The sequence below is a fragment of the Melanotaenia boesemani genome, chromosome 16 (genome assembly GCF_017639745.1).
Source record: "Melanotaenia boesemani isolate fMelBoe1 chromosome 16, fMelBoe1.pri, whole genome shotgun sequence".
Taxonomy (NCBI): domain Eukaryota; kingdom Metazoa; phylum Chordata; class Actinopteri; order Atheriniformes; family Melanotaeniidae; genus Melanotaenia; species Melanotaenia boesemani.
Genome location: NC_055697.1, coordinates 23,074,116 through 23,100,828, shown reverse-complemented (window position 1 = coordinate 23,100,828; position 26,713 = coordinate 23,074,116). Strand labels below are relative to the sequence as shown.

At 40.4% G+C, this 26,713-nt stretch overlaps 1 protein-coding gene across 3 annotated transcripts in view; it reads right to left on the bottom strand.

Moving 5' to 3' along the window:
- The window catches only part of akt3a (v-akt murine thymoma viral oncogene homolog 3a), a 56,361-nt gene that overhangs the window by 7,542 nt on the left and 22,106 nt on the right, over window positions 1–26,713 (bottom strand). For all 3 annotated transcript variants that reach the window (XM_042009821.1, XM_042009820.1, XM_042009822.1), the window contains 8 exons: window positions 20,055–20,180; window positions 13,518–13,629; window positions 9,213–9,357; window positions 8,470–8,601; window positions 8,246–8,311; window positions 7,309–7,377; window positions 5,347–5,469; window positions 4,560–4,688 (listed from right to left, as the gene is read on the bottom strand). In XM_042009821.1, the coding sequence (XP_041865755.1) occupies window positions 4,560–4,688; window positions 5,347–5,469; window positions 7,309–7,377; window positions 8,246–8,311; window positions 8,470–8,601; window positions 9,213–9,357; window positions 13,518–13,629; window positions 20,055–20,180 (902 nt within the window). The remainder of the gene's footprint in view (window positions 1–4,559; window positions 4,689–5,346; window positions 5,470–7,308; window positions 7,378–8,245; window positions 8,312–8,469; window positions 8,602–9,212; window positions 9,358–13,517; window positions 13,630–20,054; window positions 20,181–26,713) is intronic.

Below are 26,713 nucleotides of genomic sequence, written 5' to 3'. Positions count from 1 at the left end.
CTGCAATATCCTTCCATCTGGGTTATCCAGGGTCTGCAAACTGTTCAAAATGCAGCAGGCCATCTTTTAACCAGAGCCTGTAAATTCAAGCATATTACTGGCCTCACTCCAGTGGCTTCCTGGTCAGGTGAGAGCAGACTTTAAGGTGTAGCTAATGGCCTTGCACCATCATACCTCTCTGACCTGGTAAAGTTATATATACCTGGAGATACATTGTGCTTCCAAGGTTCTAGTTTTTTGTTTGTCACCAGAGTCCATATAAAGACAGCTGGTGAGATGGCCTTTTCTTTTCGTGCGCTGGTGCTGTGGAAATGTCTGCCTATTGACATTAAGCAGGCATGTTCTGTTGCTTTTGAAACAAAGCTAAAAACCCACCTGTTTACCATTGCATATGAGTTTTCAGTCGTTTGGTTAAAACAGTAAGATAATAAAACTAGTTTATCTTGTTTTAACTGATTTAATGAAAGTTAAACTCTGGTGTTTTACATTTTCCTTTTTGTTGTACAGCACTCTGATGAAAAGTTCTTTGTAAATATAAATGATTATCATTAGTATATATTCAGTGTTATTTGGACTTTACTGAAATCTTAAAAGCCTGAGAGGAAGCTGCTCTAATTTTATGTCTACACAGTATGATAAGGGGTGGCACAAATGAAGGCACTGAAAAGGCTTTTTCCTTTATTTTTGTATTTTTGTCTTGTAAGTTCTAGTTTTAGATTTAGATTAAAAATCAGATTTAATGTGACCGACTTGACACGAAACATGTGTGCACAGCAACATATATGTGGAGGTAAATAAGAGAACTGAGGGCGCAGTTTTATGTGTGAATATGTTTATATGACAATTAAGCTGGTCACCCTGTTGGCAGCTGCAGAGAAGAGCTAAGGGAATGAAGCGTGCCGCCAGCTCCAGATATACTACTGACTGGTACGGCTGGAGGGATAACGCTGGCTTAGACTGCTGGGAGACTGTCAGACACACTCACACATGGCAGATGGAATATTTATCCATCCTCATCAAATTCATAAAGTTTTGAGAGTGAGGCAAACTCGGAGATGTTTGGTGTTGCTTCAGTCCCTGCAGCTTGAGGAGAGCACAAACACATCGTGCAGTTTATGAAATTCTGAGCAGCTTAAAAGGCCGTTTTTAGTGCTGATTGAGTGAGAATTTGGATAAATAAGTACAGAAATGTATACAAATGAAGCTGTCCAGTTGGGCATGTATATGTATGTGCATGTCAGTGTGTATAAGAGGATGTGCTTTTGTGTGTGTGTGTGTGTGTGTGTGTGTGTCCTGGGACTAAAGAAGGTGGTGGCAGCTCGGTTGCAGGCAGGGAGCAGATTAATCCACACAGAGCCAGAATGCTGCCCCACAGCCCCAGGCATGGAAGCATCGGAGTGTGTGTGTGTATGTATACAGTATGTGTGGCTGTGTGTGTATAATTTAGAAAAAGAGCTGACGAATAAATGGGACAAAACAGTAAGAGATGAATTAGATCACTGGCAGGAGAGGAGAGGAGAAAAGCAGCAGCGAGGGAGAAGGTTTTGACCTGTCCTGGTCCCTGTTGGGGCGGCCATGTGGCAGCTAGCTGCTGCTCGCAGGACGAGGGCTTTGGCAGCCTGGACAGTACTACATGGGATGGGACAGACACACATAGCCCGTGGCTGTACCAGCCCAGAAAACCAGCAGGGAACACAATCACACATACACACTTTATATATTGTGAGCATACAATCCCATATTGCTGGTGTCAAACAGAGACCTTCTATCTCCAAAGTGTCATCATTTGGAAATTGGTTAATGTTGACAATCTGTTATCATTTTACTAACAGCTGACTGTGCTGCTGTTTGGGAAACCTTTACAGTAAAAAAGGTCAATGCCCGGCATATACAAATAAATAAATAAAAAAATAAAAATAAACATAATCAAATAAATGAAAGAAAAAAAAACAAACTATTTCACCCCCTTTAACACTATTTTTGTTCCAAATAAATGCAACAAAAAGCAGAAAACGCTCCCCATGTGTTTTCTCTGGTCCTGTTCCATTCTTTGCATTGACCCTGTGTTTACTGTTCATTAATCTCACACTAATCTTTTTTTTTTTTTTTTTGAAAGAAACGATAACACGTCAATCTAGTATTTCACATCTCAAGCTGAAAAATGATTTGCTTTGCATTGTTTTGTTGTGTCTGCATCAGTTCCTTCGGGCGCTCGCTCTTTACATCTCATCTGCCCTCTTCACTGATAGCAAACACACAAGCCTCTGAATTTCGCTCCTGTAACCCTGAAATATTTCCTCTCCTTTCTCATGTTCCTCTGTCTTCAAGCCCCCCCTTTCCCTTTTTAATCCCAGCTACTTTGCATCTCTGTAACTTGGCTCCAAGCAAACTGTGTTATTTTTACATGCGGGCGGGCAAGCAGAGCGTGCGGGCGGGCGAGTGGCGGTGGTGTAGATTTCCAGGTTTTTTCCAAGCACCTTCCTCCAACCTCGCCCATCTGCCGCCATCTGCCTCGCTTTAGCCCGCACTTTCTTCTGCAATCACACACACACACACACACACACACACACACACGCGCGCACGCTCACACACATAAATTCAGGCAGACGCACATCCTGTGAAAAATAACCAACAGCCTCCAATCAGCTTTTGGCACGCAAAGGAAAAGACTCTTCAAAAAAAGAGGAAAAGGAAAAATAAAAAATAAAATAAAAAAATAAAAATAAACGCAAAATGCTGCGCCAAATTGTCCTCCATACTTTTTTGAGTGGGATACACTCTGCCCCCCTCCATGCTTTCATCTCCACATCTCCATCGTTCTGTCTTCACCACCTACAGTCTTGCATCGCTTTCGCCAGTTGATCTGCTGGCCTCCGAGTAAGACAGCGCTGGTAACTGGACAGTGGATGGCTGCAATAAATGATTTCAAGAATGAAGCTGAGTGTGTGTCTGTGTGTGTGTGTATTCTGTGCTATGCCCTTTTTTCAATTCAACCAACACCCTCATTCACGCTCACAAGCTGCATATTTGCTGTTCACCCTGATATTATGGAAGTTGTTTGGCTGTGAAGAAAATATACATGAATAAAACTCACTATTCAAACAGAAAACGCTGCGTTATGTGAGAGAGAGAGATCATCAGTTTGTGAGTTAAGGGTCCTGAGTATGTGTTTTCTGTATGTGTGACTCCTGCAGGCCGTCACCCAGCGTACAGGCATTTATCAAAGATCAGTAATAATCCTGGTAGTTAAAATGAATCAGCCAGGGCTGTTGTTAGATAAACAGGCACTGTGCAGCAGGCGGCATGAGTCCCACATTTTACAGAGGCCATCCTGGTGGAACCCTGAGTGGTGCAAAAACACTGCCTAATGGATAGGTTGCCTGTGGATGCCACAGATGCTTTCATGTACTACAAGGCCTCAGTCAATCTGCTCCATTTATACAGCATGAAACTCACTTCCTGACATTTATGTCATTTATAGACTGATTAAAGCAATTTATAAAAGTGGACAATGTCCTTTGAAGAGTATCATTAAACTCATCACAAATTAGCCACACTGGACACTAGAGGACTGTGAACCTGAAAAATATGAGCTTCTGACTTGATTGATGCATACATCTGTGGCTGAAATCGCCCTGGAGCCCCTGAGAGCTGAGAAGTGAGAAGTCTGTCTTTAAAATACTGTGTCGCACACCAGCAACTAGATGTGAGGAAAAATAAGTATACAAGCAAAAGGCTGGACAAAAGTCTTTTACTCATAGGAGACAGTTGAGAGGAGAAGTAGGATGGAGGATGGATGCTGTCAACATGTTGCTACTGAACTGCTAAATAATTATATTATCAAATAATTAATAATAATTACTTTCTCTGCTCGTCGTATGGTGTAAAAAGGAGGAGGCTGAAGCAGTATTAACACTTAGTAAAACTCTAATACCCCACAATTTTTGGCATAACATTTCTACTCAAATGCAGAACTGTAACAAATTCATATACTTCAGACACTTACTGTAGCACGGCTAACGGAAAAAAACAAACTTAATTACAAAATCAGTACGTTCATTTCTGTTATCTATTAGAGATAGAAACATAAAGTATAACCTTATCATGATGCATCACTACGCTGCCTTGACACTTGACATATTTAGTGGTTTCTATTTGTATCTTTGCTGGCCTCTTCAATGTGATGATGAAGTTAGGTGTATGGATGTCCATGGGCAGGGCTCAGATTAATTATTGAGAGTGGTGTTTCATTCCACAACTGTAGGGGGAGCCAGAGAGCAAAATATTTGCAGAACAGTGCTGCTTTAACATAAGTATAGATTTTGAGATTATAGATTTTTAATTTATGTAATAAAAATAGGATGTTTAGTAGTAGAAAATGCTATAAGGCTATAGTTTATAAAAAAGTGAAAAGGGAAAGATAAATTGATCAAGTTCAAAGGTGTGAAAATTCAGAAGGCAACCTCTAAAGATAAAAAACAGGAAAAAAGTGAATATGAAGAGGTTCATAGTAGGAGAGGTCACAGAAAGCAATAAAAAAAAGAAAACAAAAGTATCACCTCAGGTGCGAGGTACTCTGGAGTTCCACAAAAGGTCTTCATGGTAGCAGCGTCAGTAATTCCCTCCTTGCAGAGTCCAAAATCTGTGATCTTGATATGGCCATCTTTGTCAAGCATGAGATTTTCCAGCTGGAAGGAAAAGAAAAATGCATCATTTCCATCATGTATTACTCCTAAAAATCAATTACAATATAGAAAGTGCTTTGTTATCCGATCAATCAATTTGGAAGAAGATGGAGTTAAGGTTTCTCCTCTTTGAAGAATAGAACAGAGACAGATAAACACAACCATTGATATGCTACACACAAATAGGCAGTACACACACTCAGATACACAAACTCTAAGCAAAGGAGGCAAATAGACTTCAGGCATGTAGCAGAGCCACTCAACCTTTTAATTTTAATGGCTCAAGTGTTTTTCGCACTGTCTGCTTTTTCTTCTGTTTTCTTGGCTGCTGTGAGCGGAGCTGGGGCCAAGGCTGCCAGGCAGGCACTCAGACAGAGCCATCTACCTCTCTACCTCTGTGGCATCAGCACCTCCCTCCCAGCCTGCTCCCACCTCCTGCAATTCTTTACCACTTCATGTCTGTTTGAGCTTGTCCCTGTCCCTCTTTTTAATTACTACAAATCCTGCGCCATTTGTTTTAATCAGGGTAAGAAAAAAAAAAAAGAAAAAGAAAAAAAAAGGTGGTGTTTGGGGCCAAAAGCAAAGTTTTTCTCTCAGATATCTGATCTCTTTCTCACCCATGTCCCCTAGCCTTGACTTCCCACACCATGTTTCTGTTTACCTTGAGGTCCCGGTACACAATCTTGGCTGAATGCAGGTAGTTGAGAGCCGAAACAATCTCTGCCCCGTAGAAACGTGTGCGCTCCTCTGAGAACACTCGCTCTCTGGACAAATGGAAAAACAGCTGCAGGAAAAATAAGGGAGGAAAAGAGGGTGAGAGGGAGAGTGAGAAAAGCAGGCATGGGGAGGAAAAGAGAGGGGGGACAGCAGGGACGGCACAGCAATAATTACTGATTTATTGGAGGAAATTAGCACAACACAAACTGGCTGCCCGCACCATATTGAGATGATAGATAGCAAGGGGGGAGGGGGGGATGGGTTGCATGAAGGGGGACATTATCTCCAAAGAGGCAGGTGGAGGGACCCCAACAGCTGGCGCCTCATCTAGCAGCCCTCTTCACCACACGTACTTCTTCCACGTTCCACGTACCCTCTGGGCTGTGTTGGCACAGCAATGGCAATGAGCTTGGTGACGGGTGCCCAAATCAAGAAGTTTAATCAATAAACCAGTCTAGTTAAAGACAGGCCGACCGCCGCTGCAGCCAGAACCACCACCGCTGCCCTCATCGCCCAACTGCGTAAGGCACGAGCCTCATTAGTGGCCTAACTGGCCTTGCCCCCCGAGCTTACATCTTCATTTACCATAGCTGTCACCCCCACCCAAAGATGTTTTTGGCAAGATGTTCATTTTCAAGAGCGCACAAGTCGTTTTTGTACCCCAGGTGGCTTAACCTCCCGTGTCTCCCCTGTCTTGCTTTATAATCTCTCGCCGCACATTTCCTTCCTCCCTCACTGTCAGTTGTCAACTTGTCACTGTTGCACAGCAAACATGTGTGGCACCGAAATGACAGCAGCCTGCTGAGCTGCACCAGTCAAGTCCTACAAATTACCCACGAGGCCAAGGGGCACACATCTCCCCATTAATTGTTCAGGGAGGTTTGCATATGGCCACTGGAGTGATGCTCACAGACCACCTTGCTCAAATAGTGTCCGTGTGTGTGTGTATACGTGTGAGAGGTAACACGACAGGTGGGCCTTCATCAGTGTACTGGCAGCTGTGACTGTGGCAGGTTTGAAATGGGTTTTGTGTGTGTGTTTCTGTGTCATGTGTGGTCACAACTTGTCCATTGAGGTAAAAATTTGCTGTGTGTGTTTGTCCAGGTATGTGTGTGGGGTTGGGTGTTCTAGCATTTTGTGTGTGTTTGCTAAGGCCTGGCACTGGCTGAGCTGCCTAACTAACTGGGAGGGGAGCAGGTGACAGTTACATTGAGGGAATGAACCAAGATTGCAAAAAAACGGGCCGATTAAAAAACTGAGAAATGGAAAAGTGGGGGAATCCAAACTCATTTCGTCTCTGACTGTCATCCTGGCTGTATCTGCCCCATAGGTGAGTTCATAAATAGACACGAGCAGGAGAGAGATGGAACAGAAAAGAGAGATTAGAAGGCAAGAGAGAGGCCAGTTGGTTGGCAAATGAACTGTTAGAAAGCAATCCAATAGTCAAACTTTAGCCACTTCTTGAGTGTTTACACACTCTCTTGCAGCATTGCTGATGCAGACTCTGACTGCACCAACTACAACATACTGGTTAACAGTTCTGTGTAGATCTGAAATAATAAAAATGATAATATCAGCTTTGGTTAAATTCTCATTGGGAAAGTGAGTGTTTCAAATATTTATTAATTCATTTTCTATACCGCTTATTCCGACCAAGGGTCATAGAAAAGCGGAAGCCTATCCCAGCAATTTGCAGGAAAGAGGCAGGGTAAACCCTGGACAGATCGCAGTATTTTGAATATATCATATATAAAAACTAACAAGTTTCAACTCAGCATGGTGTCTGATGACTGAAATTGGAGCTTTAATTGCTGTCAGTTAGTGTGGGGGAGCTGTGGTTTAACTGGCTGTTTAAAACAGTAACCACACTCAGAACAACCATCATCATAGTATATGTACATCTTACCTCCCCTCCATTCACATACTCCATGACAAAACATAGACGGTCTTTAGTCTGGAATGAATACTTCAGAGACTGAAACGAGAACCAAACACATAGAAATTATATGACTGGATCTAGTATTGTAATATGCATGTCCCAATCACAACTCTGTTCCCCTTATTATCTAACATACATCTAACATCTAAGATTTAAATCTTTAAACTTCACTTATTCCACAGTGCAACTTACAAAACAGAGCATCGCGTTACTTTTCCTGGCATCACAGATTTTACTGGCGTTCCAGTAACAATAAAGAATTAGCCTGTTGCACAGGAGTATAACTCCACAGAATAACCTTGGGTAGATTCTTTGAATAAAAAAAATCCTCTTTTAATGGTAAACAGTGAAGTGAGTGAACAATTTTGTTAGCCAGTCTGGTCCCATTTTAGCTACAACTGCAGGCGCAACAAAACATGATAATTCTGAGCTTCAGACTGTTTATGTCTGCATTTGCTTGTTCAAAGTAAGGACATGTATGTGTGTCAACTAGCTGCGTGTTTGATTCTTTTGAGGAAAAAAGCTCCTCATCAAAAGAACAGTTGGTCGAAGTCTCTTTATGCCTGCAGGTGTGACGGGGGTAAACTCAGATATGAACTGTAATTGCTCCCTTGACAGAATGTGTGTGAACAGGCACGTGTGTGTGTATGTTACGAGGCAATGCGATAGCAATATGAAGCTGCTGATGTGCGTACGAGTACATCAAAGCCAACAGATGCGGCCATGAAACTACAACAATTTACAGTATAGCTCATAATTAGCCTCGTGAGGCGTACATATGTAGATGATCAATATCCTGTCAGTGTGTGTGTGCATGTGATGCGTAATCTTACAGATGTCAGGGTGTTTTCCATATGTACGTATGACTTTAAACCAGTTGATTTTTTTCATTTGAGGTACTTACAGTGAGAAAAGGGTGTCTGGTGTTTTTCAGTACTCTGCTCTCTGTTAGCGTGTGTGCAACTTCATCCTGTTAAGATGTGAGAAAAACAATTTCTTTTATAACTAAATTATATTTGGCATGGTACTCAAAACTAAGATAAATACATAAATAAGAGCTATGTATTTTAATGCAGTTCTTTTAAAATGCTTAAAAATCGATCAACAGATGTGTGACACAATGCCAACCTTGGCTATTATGACTTCTTTTTTAAGGATTTTCATTGCGTAGTATTTCCCACTGGCCTTTTCCCGGACAAGAATCACTTTACCAAAGGTTCCCTTCCCGAGCAGCTTCAGGTAGTCAAAGTCACTCATGGTCTGTTGGAGGGAAACACATAAAAGCCATGTCACTTATGCTGCAATCTGAACAGATGCAACATTACAAAATCTGTAAGTTTTGAGGGGAAAAAAAGAATAACTTTCTAAAGCTTAAAAATCATTTAAAATTGGAAAACAAGAGAAAGAAAAAGACCCCCTAAATTTACTGAAAGCAGCTGGCCAGGTATTTTAAAAGTGAGATTAATGTTACTCTAACAGGTGTCTCTTTATTCAACAGAACAGAAAACAGGTTTATTATCGAGTCATAACATTGGTCACATAGGAGTATTATGAACAGTTCAGTTGGAAGAGGTTGCTAATAATATTTTTTGGTTGTTTAGATTATGTATATGTCTATGCAGCATTTTACTTCTGTAAACCATTTTTCTTTACAAAAATATTTCATAGGACACTTTGTACTTGCTAGATTGTGATTTGGGAAACTTATTGAAGTCCATGTGTGACGTTTTCATTGACTGGCATTTTTCTATAAACTATTAGTTTTATTGAACTATAATGAGCAAAACTGGTAGAGCAGGAATATTTTAATACATATTTTCAATGCAAAAGCTCTGAGAACGAGTGGGTGCATATCTGTATGTGTGCATTACCTTGCGTTTGTGGTGTGTGGTAGAGATATCCATCTCCTCCTCTACCATGTTGTCGATGTTGGAGGTGGGGCTGCACTGGATCCTTTCTTCCTCTTGTCTCTGCAGCTTGTCAGCCACCATCTGGATGGCCTCTGTCCACTCATCCCTGGATTCAGAGCAGGACAAGGTAAGCTACAGCCATTTTCAGCCCCTGATCAGACTAAAAGCAGATGCAGTCTCACCATCATAATATTGAGCTGTAACTCCTCTCTCTTTGGCATTTCTATACATTTATACATATCGCAAAGAGTGATGGAAACCATTTTGTGTGGCAATAAAATCTACCTCCTTTTCTCAAATATGGTGGCTGGTGCGCTAAAGTGTTTTCAATTAACATAAACACTTATTTGCTCAGCAGAGAGGAAACACGGTCAACTAGATAATCACACAAATGACAAATGACCATAGAGCAGAACTAATGCACACCAGTCTGTGGAAATGTTTGTGAGCATGTGAGGGGGTGACAGAGTGTGCTCAAACACACACCAGTGCATTAGAGGGAACAATGCATTATTGTTTGCTAACACTGTTCCTCCCCATTGACTTTCCATTAGCAGTGTTGTTCAACATCTGTTGGGAGAGAGTTTAAGTGTGATCATCTGTAGCAGAAGGCCAGTCATGCATCAGTATGTTTAGACACATCAACTGTATTTAACAATGATGAATACAATGGTTCGTACTCAGGGTCAAGCTTCCTTCTGTTCAAAGGGGAAGGAAGGGAGGAAAAAATCTTACAAAAGTTAGGATTTTTGGCTTTTAAGCTAAAATTTCTTATTTTGAACATAATTTTTTCCCTCACACCTGAACTGGTTTTAGATTTTTTTTAAAGCTTTTTCCTGTTCTCCTCCCTCACTATTAATCCTGTTCTCCATGCAGACGTTACGTGTTTGCACAAAACACAACCAAATCAGAAGTGAGTAAACCAACACTGACATTTAAATATTAGGAAATGCTCAGAGATCTGCAGAAGCAAATCAGGATTCACCCTCAAAACAGACAAAACAGATTTACCCGGGGTACGCCTCGAAGAGATTGTCATGATCAAACTTGTATGACTCAAAAGCAATCACCTCTGTGTCTTTTGTTTTGTGTTAGTTGCCCATATGTTTCCTGGAGAGAGAGGAGAAGCATTCATCTGAACTTAAACAGAGCAGTGTGTTTTTAAGATCTGAATCCTTTTCTTCTTGTTCTTAAAGACTTCCAAGCATACCCTACACATTCCAAAACAAGGGCAAACTCAAGTTACACTCCATCTACAACTGTGGAACATTTCATCTGTGGCACCAGTGATGTGTCTGTGTGTGTGCAGCTACTTGAAAAGCAATGGGAACTCTCTCAAGGTCAGGCAGCAGATAAATGCTCTTTCTCAGTTAGTGTTTTCTGCATAATGAGTTTTTTTCCCCTCCTTTTTTTCCTTTTGCTAATGAGAGATAATGGGCCTGCCTACAGTCGGGCACCATGCCAACACGTGCCACCCTCTCTGCACACGGCTGGAGCTGTGGTAGCTGGAGCCCTGCCAGCTCTGGTACAGTACAACAGATACAGTATGATACAGAAGTACACACATCCAGTTGTGGCACACGCACTTTTATCCAACACTTCTCAAGCTTCAAATATGCACAAATGCACACTACACACACACACACACTTTAAGAAAACTGAAACACATCTGGAGCTCAGTCACCCACTGCCAGACTTGCATATTGTTCATATTTTACAAACTAATTGACCTTAAGTTTTATTTGATTATCTTGAGGTAAAACTATTACAAAAGCACTATATAAAACAAAGTTGGACAGACAGCTGCAACCCACACACACACACATAAAAACATTCACACAACCTCAAAGGATGCACAGAAGCATCTGTGGTCTTCTGGGCAAAGCTGTTCATTTTCTGGAGATAAACACCTCAGCTCCTCAGAAAGGAGCTGAGCAGCTGGAGAATTTATGCCAACGTTACTTGAAAGGTCTCCTTTCCACTCCGTCTCTCTCACAGAGACCAAAAAAACCCATAAACTCTCTCCAGTACTTCCTTTCATATAAACGTCTCTGCTCTTGATTCTACTTTTAAACCTTTTCTATGGATAATATTTGATGTAGATTTAATCCCACGCCACTGTCACTGAAAACATTAGAATTTTTCCCTCTTTTTTTCTTGAATAATACATCATCTTTAGTTATTTTTGCTGCTTGTGTAACATTTTTGTAATTGAACAGCATGTCTGATTTAAAATTCAAAGCCTTTTTATAAAGTTTTCTAACAAATTACTGACTTTTCAAACATTTCATTCAGTAGATTAAAACAAAAATAAACAAAAGAAAAAGAAAAAACAAGAAGTTCTCATACAAACCTTTGCTCAAAGAGAAAAGTTATGCAGGAACTATGTGTAACTTTGTCTGCCTGTTATTTGCTGAAACACCCTAATTAGATGGTGTTTAGTGGATCAAAGTTCTCAAATCCCAGTGTCAAGCATTTAGAGGACCTATGAGCTGAATAAATGTTTCTAATTATGTTTTACTGTATGATACCATGAACATGCTGCTCTGTTTTCATTAAAATCAAATGGGGCTACTTGATATTAAATATTATTGAATATTGTGATAAGTCACACACTAATATTTTGTCGGGCTAGCTTTCGCTTTGATTACGGCACACGGTCACCAAGGCATCGTTCCAAGCTTCTGCAATGTCACAACATTTATTTCTGTCCAGAGTTTAATTAATTTTTTGCCAAAACCTTGTTGTGTCGAATCGGGCCCGTTGTGCAAAGTCTTTTCCAGCACATCCTAAAAATTCTAAATAGGGTTAAGGTCTGGACTCTATGGTGGCCAATCCATGTGTAAAAAAGGATGTCTCTCTTATAATCTGTGGGGTTTTCCCTCCTCTGGTCCCCTCAACTGACCTGGCTTTTGTGGGCCTTCATTATTTTCTTTGGGTACTTTCATGATCTGTTTTTTGTTTTTTTTTGGTTCTGTTGCTGTCTATTTAGTTTTATAGTCTTTTCTAGTTCTGTCTTGTTTCCTGTTTTATTTTGTAGAGCTTTTTCCCCTTGTATATTGTTTGCTTTACTTCCTTTTCCCTCTATCCAGTCGTTAATTGTCACACCTGCTTCTTTTTTGTAATCAGTCCCTCTGTATATATGCTCCAGGTTTTTCTTTATTCGTTGCCAGCTCATTGTGCATGTGTTTGTTAGTCACCAGTCATGTTTTTTGTTAAATTAAATCTTCACCACCCTCATCTGCCCCCAGGTTTTAGCATTTGGGTCCCACCTCCTCATTTCCCGGTACCTTGATCTGTGACCGTGCCATGGTCCCTGAACCACTCTTTCATAATCTGAACCCAATGAATCCTGGCATTGTCATTTTGAAACATGCCCAAGCCATCAATGGAGAATAAAAATCCACTTTTGAAATAATCTGGTTCTGCAGTCTATTCAGGTAGTCGGCTGAACTCATTCTTTGGACACATAATGTTGCTGAACCTAGACCTGACCAAGTGCAGCAGCCCCTGATCATAGACCTCCCACACAAGGTTGTACAGTAGACACTAGTTATGATGGCTGAATCACTTCATCTGCCTCTCTTCTTACCCTGATGTGCCCATCACTCTGGAGCAGGGTACATCTGGTTTCATTAGACCACATGACTTTCTTCCAGTGCTCCAGACCCAATCTTTATGCTCCCTAGCAAGCTGAAGCCTTTTTCCCATATATCCTCACTGATAAGTGATTTTCTAGGGGCAACACAGCTGTTTAATCCCATCTCTTAAGTTCCCTTCACATTGTGAGTGTTACGTTACATTATTAAACATAGCTGTGAATTTTACTGCTATTCTTTTACCATTTGATTTACCATTTGACTGACAACCAGGACCATTCTAGGTTATTTTCCAACCACATTTCTTCCTTGAAGATAAGGGTTTTCTACTATCCCTCCAATTTTTAATCATGTGTTGTACAGGTCTTAATGCAGTTTTAGTAGTTTCAGCAATATCCTTGAATGTTTTCTTTGCTTGATGCCAATTATTTGACCATTCTGAAACATATTAGCATCTTATACACGACCACAGTTTCAAATCTAAATTTCTTTTTGATTTTGATGTTGTACATGGTAATATTGTGATACATTTTCAGTATATTGTGCAATCCCACATTAAAACTAACAATGCTTATATTAGGGGAAGTTTTCAGTTGGCTCTAATCGCTCATTAATCTGCCATTTTTCCTACTAAAATGTTGCATACTCAACCTTTAAAGGGACTTACCTTTCATCAGGTGAGTCCACATGGAAGGTTCTCTCGATGACAGTGGTCCACTGGAGGCAGCGTATAATGAAGGTGTTTGGCTTTGGCCTTTCTGTCTTCATCAGCTGACATTCTGAAATAGATGGGCAGAAGGACAACAAAGTCTTTACAGAATGGCAACAGCAATGATTTTGCATTCAGCTGCACAGGTCAGGAGAACTTTGATTTTCTTACAATTAATAAAACATACATATCAGATGAGCATGACCTTAGTTGCTTGAAGTGGACTTCAAATGTTGATATTTGAAGACATTTGTTTTTACCCCCCGATTTCTCTGCTAACTTGACAAAAGCCCAGTTAGGCCTCAACAAAGGACGAGTTACGTCAAAATGAAGAAGCCTTTCAGATTAAAGACAAAATTCTGTAAAAACTAAGAAAAAGGTCCCGTTGCTATTCAATTAAACTCCTAATCAGGAGATTTAAGTTTAAATAAACGTATCACACGAGCATGTAGTCACAGTTATTCTGAACACATACTGTACATTAAGGAACTAAAATCACATGGTAAAAATAGGACTCATGGCTTGTTAAGTTTATGAGTAGTGGGTGTACGGGGGTACGAGGGGCCAGTCAGTCTGAATTCCGTTGTTTTCCACACCTTTTCTTTCTGGTAATTTATAAATAATTGTTTTACAACTAACATCTTTATTCTCAAACTTAAAAGGTACAGTGTATAAGAATTACTGACATTTAGCGGTAAAGAAGAGAATAGAAATGACTTGAAATGCCAAGCACAGTGGTGAATGGATGGTGGCTGTCAATGACCAAAATTCTTCCAAACATAAACATGTTTTTATGTTTTTCATCAGATGCTGTGATTACTGCACTAAAAGTTACCTACTTTAAAATTGTGTACATGTGTCCTGTTTACTTCTTTGTGCCTTTTAAGGCCTTACTTAATCCAAACGGTCCTCTAGCACCTGTCAAACAAAGTTGGTATTGCAGGTTCAAAAGCTCAGAGAGTTCTCTGTTCTCTTCACACACACAATTGTGTAAAACACAATAAGTTATAATAAAAATAAAAAATGATGGCAGCTGCTATTTGTGGACCCATGACAACTAGATATAAATGGCTCAGTCTAAGAGAATAAAAACATAAAAGTTATTTTCGTAAAGTGATTAGATACTTATAGAAAGACACTTTTAAATGAGACATAAAATATACTTACATTGACCTTTGATTTTATTACATACTGAACCTTGATAAAAAAAATGAAATATACTCTTACACCACAAGGATGTGCAAATCTTTTAATCTTTAACTTTCTTCTATGGTCATCCTTTGTAACAATTATCGCTTTTCCTGCTACAAAGGTGTAAAAATTCTCCCGGCTATGAATAAGGTTTAAAGGGACAGAATGTAGACTTTGTTATTCCTAATACTTGAATTAATTCTAATTGTAAAGTAGATAAATCATTGACATTAGGATGAAGAAAACATGCAGCTTGTATTTCAATTTGTTGGTTCAAAAATACGTGATGACTTCAGCAGCCAATGACAAAAAAAAGAAGCCTTTTTTGTGCCAAATGACATTATGTGTTGTATCGCACACGCATCTGGCGACTATCCGAAGAGACACTTTCCTACAAAAACGGGCAGCACAGTAGGCCATTTTTACACAAATGCATAATACAGTACACAAACCCAGAAACGTAGATACACATAGCCAGATGGGGCTGTGAGCTCGCTGTGGGAAAGAATGCATCTTCATTGTCCCTCAGCAGTCGCTGTGGTTATAGAGGACAAGAACTAATGTAAAGCAGCATTACGATCCATCTTCTGATCTCATCTGCCCTGCTTGCTCTACATATATCCCCGTTTCCCTGCTCCTGTTTTCTCCTGTCCGCTGTTCTCTTTTTAATCTCCTGTCACTCTCTGCTCAACTCTACTTCTGCCTTTATCTCTCCTTCTATCCTCAGCTTTCTCTTTCCCCCGTCATTTTTTGTTCAAGAGTGGCGCAGCACAGCACGTCATGGCACAGCCTAAATATAGACAGGAAGGTTAATGGTAAAACTACTCAGGTCATACACGCGGCAGTGGTTCAATGTAAACGCTTTCTCTCTCACTCACACACACACACACACACACACACACACAAAGCAGTTACTACCTGACTCGTGAACACGGCCTGCTGTGTGCCAGAGAACAAGGTCATGCCTTTGTAGATGCCAAAAAACACTCACGCCCACACAAAGCACCATGAGTAAAAGTGAACTTTGAATGTTAGCCGAAATTGGGTTGTTTGCCACAGCAGGCAATTGTGAAATCTGTGTGGCAGTTTAGCGAGTGTGTGAGAGTGTGTGTCAAGCTTGTATGTATGAGTCCCTCTGCAGGGAACAGGCCTGTACCATCTCTGTTCCATCTGACCACTTCTGTTGTTCACACACACATAAACACACGCAGGCGCATGCAAATAAACAAACACACACGTGTGCACACACTGAACACACACACCACCTGGCCTCCCAGCTTTGGGCAACAGATGTGGCAGTGCCAGCGCTGTGCCAAGCAGCCGGGGCCGGATGTATGGCCTGGCTTGTCCTCCTCGCAAACTCTTTTCCTCTTCCCTTTTTTCCTCCTTCTCCAATCCTGTCCTCATCTCCTCCTCCCTGTCTGTTCAGTGCTGATGATGTTTCTCTCCTCTCCTCCCTCATGCTCCCTTCCTCTCCAACGTACCTCATCCACAAAAGCCAGTCTCTCCATCCGTCTTCCCACTCTAATCATCCTTCCATCTCTGCCTTCTCTTCTTCGTCTTTCCTCCCCACGTCTCCAATTTTCTCTTCCTCTGCCCCTCTGATCAACTCCCATCCCTCATTCCCCATACTTGTCCTCCCTTCCGGACTCCCATCTTCTTCTCTCCTCCTCCATCCTTCGATAAACCATTTTTTATAATTTTCTCTGAGGTATCAGCTTGGTTTAAACCATTCATCATATTTTCTGTTTTGGCACTCGTCTTGCATGTGTTCTCTCATCCTCTCCTCTGCTTGTCCTACTTTATCACCAGGCCTCACGGTGCAGCTCTCTCACAAAGTGCTTTGCATTTTAACCGATAAAACTTTTTTAGTTTCATGTTGATTCATCTGAAAACAATGATCACGTCCAAATTTAAGATCCTGTGCAGTATTACAGTATTAACTGTAAATAAGGGTTTAAAGTGGCATCTGCAGCTTAGTGAACATCAGATTATATTCAGAAAACAGTCATGTAAACCACAAATCAGATTAAATAACACAACATGTACAGATTTATGCATTAAGAGATAAATACTGTGTGATATATTGTATACTTACCAAGTAAGTGGTTTATTGTTATCATTGTTATCAAATAACTAGAAAGACTTCCCTTTCCATAACTGAATGCAGAAAGGCCACTTAATCTCACTTTGTTTCAGCTGGATTACAGTAAATCCTTCAGACTGAGCCAGTGTAATGCAAATGTTGATCCTATATCTATTGAAACAAAAAGTACTGAGATCAGAGTAGAACTTCAGCATTTGACTATTTAAATTTTAATAACATTAAACCATTTTTTTCATAACTTTATCCTTTTCCCCTTCACCCTTTGTTTTTTTTTTTCAAACGGATGCACATGGATTTATGTAGATGGAGAAAATTATTGGACATATCAAACACATTCTATCACTAACACAGTACTTCACCATTAAATTAAGCTCAATTAATCCCATATTTACAATGATGACAGTGAAATCTAAAATGACCAAAAATAAATAAATAATAATAAATAAGTGATAAAAAAAACGATAAAAACATAATAAAAACAAAACTTCCTGATCCATGAACTTTCATTTATAGATGAAAAAAAAAAAGTAATTACTGCATGATGTACTGCTTGACTGGGCTAGTTGTATGATGACAAACTAAACAAAAGTCTGTGTTGAGATAAAATTAAATGAATAAATAATGTCAGCCTGCAATTTAGCCGAAAGAGTTCTGTCTAATGTCAGCTTACAGGGCACAGTTTACGGATGAAAACCAAATTAAATCTAAAGTTAAAGAACTAAAATAGGAGAGCAAAGCCTTTGTTTTCCGGCTAACCTCCTTTGAAACCTGACTTCAGCTTCAAGAAGTGGCACAGACATCTTCTCTGCTTTTAAAGCTTTAAATATAAAAGAGCCAATCAAATCGACTGGTAAGCATGTAAACTGCTTGTTTTAAAATATCTGTTAACTTTGTCCATTGTTTTGAGCCATTTGTTTTAGACCTCTTGCTTTTAATAACAATTTAACTGCTTTCATGCTTTCACTCTGTAAAGCACCTTGGGTTGTGATGTATAAATAAAGTTTATTTAAGCTGACTTAAATCAAAGCTTAAACATCTGAAAGGCAGTTAAACATTTTAACAGACAATCTGCTTTCTCTGCATTACCAATAAGAGGTGATGTGGTAAATATACATTTAAATGAATCTTGTCAACTCATTAACTTGTTAATTAAACATGTCAACAATGTTGCTGGGCTTGTTAATCAGGTGCCAACAGATGATCTAATGATAATGGGTAATTAGAGCCAGCAGTGAATTCCATAGAGCATACTAACCCTGTAGAGACTGATGACCGACTGCAGTAACTGTTGCACCATTTCACTACGACAGTTTATGAACATTTCTATAACACATAAGGATGAGAGAGTTGACACCCATTTGCATGTCTAATACAGAAAAAAGTTTATTATGATGCTGAAGCATGGCACAACTACAAACTGATTCCATACCACCTCTAGTGATTCTTCAATGAACCGAAATGCTCTCCATTAAGTGTGACTGTGGCAGGCGTAAAAAGCAGCATTCTTATATAGAGAAACAGGCAGTACGTAGAAAAAAAGACCAGCTTAAACCAGATTCACATTATGTGTTTCAATTTAATTTGTCATTCAATTTTTATGGAGTGACGCTTTGTGCAAACTGAATTCTGGATCTGTTGCTTCACTTCACTTTATGCCACCATAACATGAGGTGGAAAGCTGAGAATATTTATGCTTTTTCAAGCTATAATGGAGGCACCAGCTGATAGCATTGCCTAAATAATAATGTATCTGGTCTCATGAACGGTTATCAGGAGAATTCCAAGCATCAGGCCGGCCACCGTTAAGCATGAAAGGATAGAGTCCATCACAGTATCATCCATCCATCCATCCATCCATTTTCTGCCGCTTATCCGGAGTCGGGTTGCGGGGGCAGCTCCCTAAGCAGGGAAACCCAGACTTCCCTCTCCCCGGCCACATTCACCAGCTCATCGGGAGGGATCCCGAGGCGTTCCCAGGCCAGCCGAGAGATGTAGTCCGTCCAGCGTGTCCTAGGTCTTCCCCAGGGCCTCTTTCCGGTGGGACGTGCCGGTATCAAATTCCATGATAAATTTATCATTAAGATCCCTCATTATAGTCACTTTTCTTAAAGGATAATGTCTGAACCATAGCAGCAGATCAATGCAAATTACCAAGGTTTAATTGTGGAGAGCGGCTGACCAGCGGGTAAAGCATGCATAAAAAAAAGTTGCAGTGAAAGGAGGAAATACACCTGATATGCTGACCTACAGGAAAAACAACCTGCTTTGTACGCTGAAGTAAAAGTAAATACAACATAGTTCGGTTAAATGATGTTAATGTTTAAATTATGTAACAATGACATTAAATGTTATCATGTTATTTGCAATTTTGTAATTATGTCTGACTAAATTTGGGTTTACAGTGCAATATGATGAGTTTAGCAGATTTTACTGAACTTTAAGTTATATGGATGAAAAATAGTGGGGGAAAAAAAGTCTTTTTAGCAGATAGTTTCAGTGTTCAAACATCGTTGACTCGGCATGAGGTAGATGCCTTTTAGTCGTCAGTGGCTGGAGAAGAAACATTCAGTTCCAGATTTTAAGTCTTGTTTTTCACTGTTCCAGTACTATTTATGTTTCAAACAGCAACTATTCTGCTACAGGACAGATGGGAGTCAAAGCTAGTTAAACCTTTTATCTGTGTTGGAAAATTCTCTGCTCAGTTTCAAAAGAAATGTTCAAAACCATTTTTATAACTTATTTCATGGAAAGAAGCACCCAAGTCCAGGTAGAGGTCCTGTAGCCCTGTCCATCGTATTTTTCAGAAAGAAATCCAGGGTTGATACATAATATTCATTTACTGTTTACAGAGCAGAGGTGTTTTGTTGGAATGAGACCTCTTGATTCCTGTACTTTGTTACTATAGTACTAAGTTATTATCCCATGTTTGCATCAAAATATAAAAATAAATCAAACTTGTTTTGGTGATTTTACACATTTATAGTGCTGTAAAATTAGTTAATACATAATAATCCGAAAATCGTGATTATTTCTTTGACAATTATCGTACCAAGAAAATCTGTAATTGCAACATCCCTGATTATGACAAGTCATTGAAATGAACAGATGCTGTCGTTTACAGCACTGAAAATCTTCAGGCAGATTCAAGCACAGTGCAGAGAAGGTATAATGGCATATGTGTGGTAAGTATAACATACTTGCTACAGAGAAGTTATTTAGGGGGTAGGGCAGGTCTGCATCCAGAGGTTTCTCTTTGTAGCCAATGAAGGAGCCGTCTGTCTTCAGCAGGAAGTAACGAGGTCGCCAGTTCTTTATGTACTCACCTAGAAAAACGAATACAAACGAAAGGAGGACAGTTTAGCTGAAACATGATCAGTCAGATGTTTGATGTAAGCACAACTGAATTCACTTTAATGAGAGAAGATAATGCTGTGGGCAAAAATACCCCCCAAGGGATATAATGATTATTCTAATCAGAATAATGTATAGAAAGTAGTATTAACAGCAATAATAATGATGGAGACTATTTTAAATACAGATTTTATTCCTGAAACAGTTAAGAGCCGCTCAACTGTCATCTGTTCAAAGGATATCACGCACATATACACACTGTTGTGTTTACACAAACACAGATATACACACAGCATCTCTGCAGCTCCCACAACGCTTGCCAGATTCAGATCGGATTATTGTGTTAAAAAAAAAAAAAAAAAAAAAGACAAAAACATGTTTACCAGCGCAACACTCAAAGTATGCATGCCAGAAACATCATCTGGCTGATACATGGGCAGGTGTTGAGGTGACGACCCTTCTACCAAATACTCCCACACACAAGCGTATTGTGCACACGAATACACACAAACCACTGGTCACTAGCTAAAGAGGACAAATGGATGAGAGATGAGATGAGGTGATGAGAGATAAACCAAGATTAAAAATGGAGAATTACTCTTCTTAGATGTCAGCAACAAAAATTAACATCTGCTGTACAGCTGGTGACATAGTATTACCCAACTGGCTGACACAGACTGGCAGTAAGGTGGTACCACAGCTTTGCTGGATGACCCGCTACAGGATTACATGAAGTATCAAATATTTCCACACCACAGAGGAGGACAGCACTTACTGGAAACAGCATGGATACATGCATGGATTAAAGTGCACATCCAGACATAGCGCAGCGAGTACAAATACAATGAAGATACTGTGCGCACACATGCGCTAACTCCGAGTACACAGCTGAAGTAATACTGAGACACACAGCTCTAATGAAAGAAACTTTCCAAAGCCGGGAGCTGTGTAAACATTTCACTTTCTCATTCTTCTCAACAGTAATAAAAACCACAGAAGGACACAAGTGTTCCTTACTTCTGAAGTCTTTTTAATTAACCAGCTATTCCTTGCCGTGCACATACATTGTATGTAAATAATGCACAAACACTAGAAACTAAACATGCACACACACATACACACTACATACAGTCCTCAGTAAAGGCCCCGATCACTTTGTTCAGCTAATTCGCTGTGAGAGGAGAATCGGCTGAGTGTATGTATGTGTGTGTGTTCCATTTGTGACATCCATTTAAAAAGGAAATGACAGCAGGCCGTGCTCGTTAACACATTTCAGAAAAACACCTGCTCCGCTGAAGGAACCATGCGACTGTGGGCTCTGCCGGTACCTCTGGGTGCTGGTAGTGGTGGAGATGTGTGTGTTTGTGTGGCAAAGAGGTTGCAATTGATCTGAGCCAGCACATCGGAACAGAGAGAACGCAAAAATGCCGTTTGGTGCCAGTGCCTTATCAGGACCACTAAATCACACTTCTCCCTCTCCTCCATCAGTCTCTATATTTCTATTTTTTCACAAATCCACCCACTCTCTCCTGTTTTTGCCATTTCCTTCTCCTGTTCTTTCAGAAACAAAGCATATTCTTTGGATCACTTGCTACTTATAAACAGAGTGTTGTGAAAGGGGCTGAATGGCAGGGGTGGAGACAGGCATAAGGAAGACAGAAAAAATCTTAAAAAAAAAAAAGCAAATAGAAAGACTATGCCACGGATGCTGGTCAGACGGTGAAAGATTAATCCTGTATAGACAAATATAAATCAACAGAAAACCAGGTTCCCTGTAGAAGAAATTACTTTTCTGCTTTAAAGTCTACAAATTCCTAAGAGCAACATGACAATCTATACAATAATCTGCTGGGTTGTAATACAACCAAGTTATATTAAAGGAAGTTTCTGTAATAAACAGTGAATGTTCAGTTTTTATTGAGACAATGTCAAATGCAAAAACTTTGGAGCCTTTATTAATGAACAGGTATTACTTTTGTTTACCTCCAAAAGGTTCATGTCAGGTAAGTTATATAAGCATCCATTCTAAATGTAAAGTAAAAAAGTGATAGATGGTATCATCTGGAAAGGAGAATAAAACTTTTGCTGATTTCAAATCGGATTAAAGAAAGAAATTAACTGTCAAAATGGGTGAGGAAAAAGTTAAACTGATAAAACTATTAGAAACTGGCCGTGATGACTGGCTTGCTGGTGCACGTCCAGTCATTTCTATGAGTCAGTTTCTAGATGAGGTGTCCAACCAATGAAAGCCTGTGGTTGGCCACTTCATCCCTCAGCTGTCCAGTACAACTGAAAACATTTAAGCGATCCTTCTGGCCAGACCTAGAAATTCTGTATATGTGTGTGTGCTTCTGTGTGTCCACTGGGGGGTGGGGAGGGGGCAGCCAGGGGTGGCACAGACGGAGAGAGGAGATGGACAGTTGTCCACACACGCTGTTCCAAACAAACACAGTCATGCGCACGCACACACGCGTACACGCACACACAGACTAAAACAATTCTGTTCCGACAGTTCCAATTCTCCATATGATCCAATGGTGTTCTGTCAAGCTATCCCGTCTTGGCCCTGCCTGTAATGAGTCCAGCGAGCTCTCCCACTCTGGACAGCTTGTCTGGGGAGCCACATGTCTCTAGTTTGGACTGCTGGAGAAAACAGAACAGCCGGTCTCCTTCCCACACCATCTTTCTCTCTTTTAGACTCCTCACTTCAGTTTCATTTAGTTTTCTGCACAACTTCACTTTTCCCTTTAGGCCAATTAGTAAATACTACATTACACAGTGTTTAAGACAACAGGAGCCTCTTGTTTCTTGTTAGAACAACAGGATATCAGGGCAGGGGATTACTGGGAGAATGAGATAAACTATTTGAAAATTAGTTGTACAATCATACTTGTCTGTATGTTCCATTTGTTAAGACATAGTTACGATATAGTAGTATTCAGTAAACAATGATTCAGAGGTCTAAACTATTTTAAAAATTTCCATGGAATATTTCTGCTATAAATGTTTCAGTAAATTACTTACAATAAGAAAAGGGGGTGAATTCTCACGAAGTGTCTGCCTTTTAAGACTTTATTTACAATTTTATTTCATCTTTCATGAGAAACACAAACTACGCACTGACAACTGAGCCAGACTTCTTAAAAATCATTTTGGAATTTCTAGAAGAATTAAATCTTGTTGGCACATCCTCCAGTTGCAGCTTGTGGATTTAGCAGTAAGAGGCAAAGATGAATCAGCTGTGACTGCGTCTGTTCCAAGCTTTCTGATTGGACAATTAGAACAATGCACTTGCATACTGTCACTCAATTAGCAAACTGATTATTCACTTCAGGACAGAGGGGGAGAAATGAGAGCGAAATGCAGACAGGATAAATGGGGGACAGGTATAAATAACGATGCTGAACTTCAGCCAGCCAAACAGAAATGAGACACAGAAAACTTGCAAAAACTTTTCCCATATCTCCGTCTCACACCGTCTCCTTTAGGACATCAGATTTAACACGTTTTTCGCTGAGAACAAGACAGACAAATGCAGGAAAAAGCTGTGACGAGAAATGAAATAAATAAGTCCATAACTATGTGAGCTCACCAGCCATTTGTTAATCAACCCAAACAGGGATTTAATCTAATGCTTTGGCCAAGCTAGAGCTGATATGCAGATGGTGCAGAGACGGTGCTGTGTGACTGGCACTCTGGGAGCTGGAGAGGAGGTGGGTGGTGGTGTACAGAGGTAGGAAGAGGCAAGGATGAGTGTGGAGATGAACAACATAGACACAGCAGCTCAGCTCAGATACAGAAAGAAAAGCTGCCATAAAACAATGATAATGTAAACTTACATCATCATACACAACCACACATCTGTGTTTCGCGCTTTAAAGAGTTTAGTTATTGACAAAAGGCAGTAGTATTAGGGAGTTCAATAAACAGGTACAGGTTGCATCATGTAACAACAGAATGCAGTCAAACAAAAGAGTTTGAGCTGAAATGATTAACTGGCTGAGCTTCTTATAGTCAAAGTTCAAGACACCTCCAGACACAACAGCGAGTGGAGGGTCTTCACGTGTCTGGATGTGTGAGAATCAGGGGCCAATACTTGAGGAAAAGTATAAGAGATGTGCTGGAAGTGAAGGAAGGCTAGAGATCAGGCAGACAAATAATGGGTTAAGGAAGTGAGTGAAAGAGAAGGTAACTGGAAGTGGCAGAGGGCATTAGGGGTTAAGAAAGTTAAAAAACTGTGTGGTAAGACGCTTGGAGAAGACATCTGTCTGATTGTCTGTGTATGATCACGAGAAGCAGATGAAGTTCTGCTTGCATGTGGATTAAGAGGATTTTTTCCACTATTTTAAATGACTGGAAACGTTTTTGAGAAAATCAAGAGACACGTTTAGTTGAATCCTTTATGTTCATTAGTATATGGCCGTTTGCGTGACCCCAACCCCAGCAGTTCTAACTCCAGTCTGCTCAGACATCTTAAGGCGAATCCAGGCTCTTCAAAGACAATCCACTTACTGTGCATTAGTCTCATTATCACATTGGGACGGGGCTGTTGCTAGTGTGCATGTGCGTAACTACTTTAAATACAGTCGCCATCAGTGACAGCATAAAAGTGGGATTGCAAGATAGTCATAAAAGTCTAGATTGTATTTTTGCACTTGCAAAACATGGCAAGAACTGTTGGGTGGGTTGTTGGGGAGGGCTTTAAAGAATCAAAGAAGTAAATTCAGTTTGAAGCTGGGGCTGCAGCTGGGTTTAAAGGTTTAGTGCTGAAGTCACTGCAAAAGCCTTTGGCTCAGTCTGTGGAAAGAAGCTACATGGAGTCCTCAGCAGTGTAGAGATGAAGAAGTCTGAACTGAATATAAAGAAGAAGATGGCTGAGCAAAAAAAAAAACATGAGTGAGATGAGGGCCTCAGTGTAAGCTGTTAAACCCATGCCGGCGAAAGAGAGCTGGGATGGGGCAGGGTAGCCACAGAGCAGCCAGACTGAGTAAAAACCCATGGGAGTATGGTCATCCCTTGGGGGCCACTAGGAGGTTTCACCCAGCCAGCTGCACACAGCCAGAGCCTCCTGGTAGGTTATGCTGGGTACACACACACACACACACACATATATACACACATACATACGCCCATCCATGCAGGCTGCCCTGGTGCCCCTCTGCTAACCCAGCTGGTACAGAAGAAGGTTGTACATTCACTCATATGAACACATACTGGAAACACTTTGTATAATTACAACACTGTACTTTCAGGTTAATTGGGAAACTGACTTTTACATTAAAGCTGAATATTTTAGAAACTTTAAATACTTTTTTGCTCTTTACGCCTCCTGTGCCCCCACCCTCACTTTATATCCAAATGCTCTCCCAAGCTGCAGTACCTTCATATTCCAGTAGATGGTGGTGGCTCCCTGAAGCATGTTGGCTATCGCTGTGATGCTGCCACAGAGCCGGCGAGTGACTGACATACACGCTGCAGCCAAGACGGCTCTCACCCTAATCCCCCTCACAGCACTGATGTACGTGTGTGTGTATATGCGCACATGTGTGTGTGTGTGTGTGTGTGTGTGTACAGTATATATAAGATTGTCTCATGGTGTGGATGTGCGCATTTCCACATGCAGACTATCAGTCAGCTTAAACCTGCATCTGTGTGTGTGTTTATGTGTATGATGAGGCAGGGTCCATTGCTTCCTAAAGCACCACAGGATTACTGAAGGGTTAGTATATTAGCATCTTAGCTGGAGGGCTGCTGCTCAACACCACCTGTGCTAGACAGGAGGCTTTGGTTACCCACCTGAACAGTGGGAGGGTGAAGGTCACTTAGCCAAGGCAACTCCAATCGTGTCATCGCACCTTATTAATGTTTTGTTTCCCCTCCCCACAGCCTTTATATAGATCAGGGGTGCCCAAATCTGGTCCTTGAGATCTAGCATCCTGCAACTTTTAGATGTAACCCTTCTCCAACACACCTGAATCAAATGACTGGCTCGTTACCAAGCCCCTGCAGAGCTGAATGACATGCAGATGACATCTGATTCAAGTGTGTTGGAGAAGGGTTGCAATTAAAAGTTGCAGGATGGTAGATCTCAAGGACCGAACTTGGGCACCCCTGATATAGATGGATGGAGCAAAACAGAAAACTAATCAGCAGTAGTTTTGACTCTTCAGTTTCATACATGTAACTTACATACAGACCTAATAAACAGGATGTAAATCTCTGCAACCTTAAAATCAGAAGCTGTAATAGGTGACCTACCCTACAATGTAAATATACGACACCTCTAACAATGACAACATAATTTAAACATCATGTGACAGCTACACATGTTGCATTTCCAAATTTCATCGCAGACCAACTTAAAAAAAATAAAATAATGTGATTAAAAAAAAGAAAAACACTGGACAGGAAAAAGTTTAACTTATTAAATTACCTAATGAAGACCTTTTTATTCAGTGAAGTCACTGTAAATATTCTTCAAGTTCAGGTCTCAGGTAACGTGTTG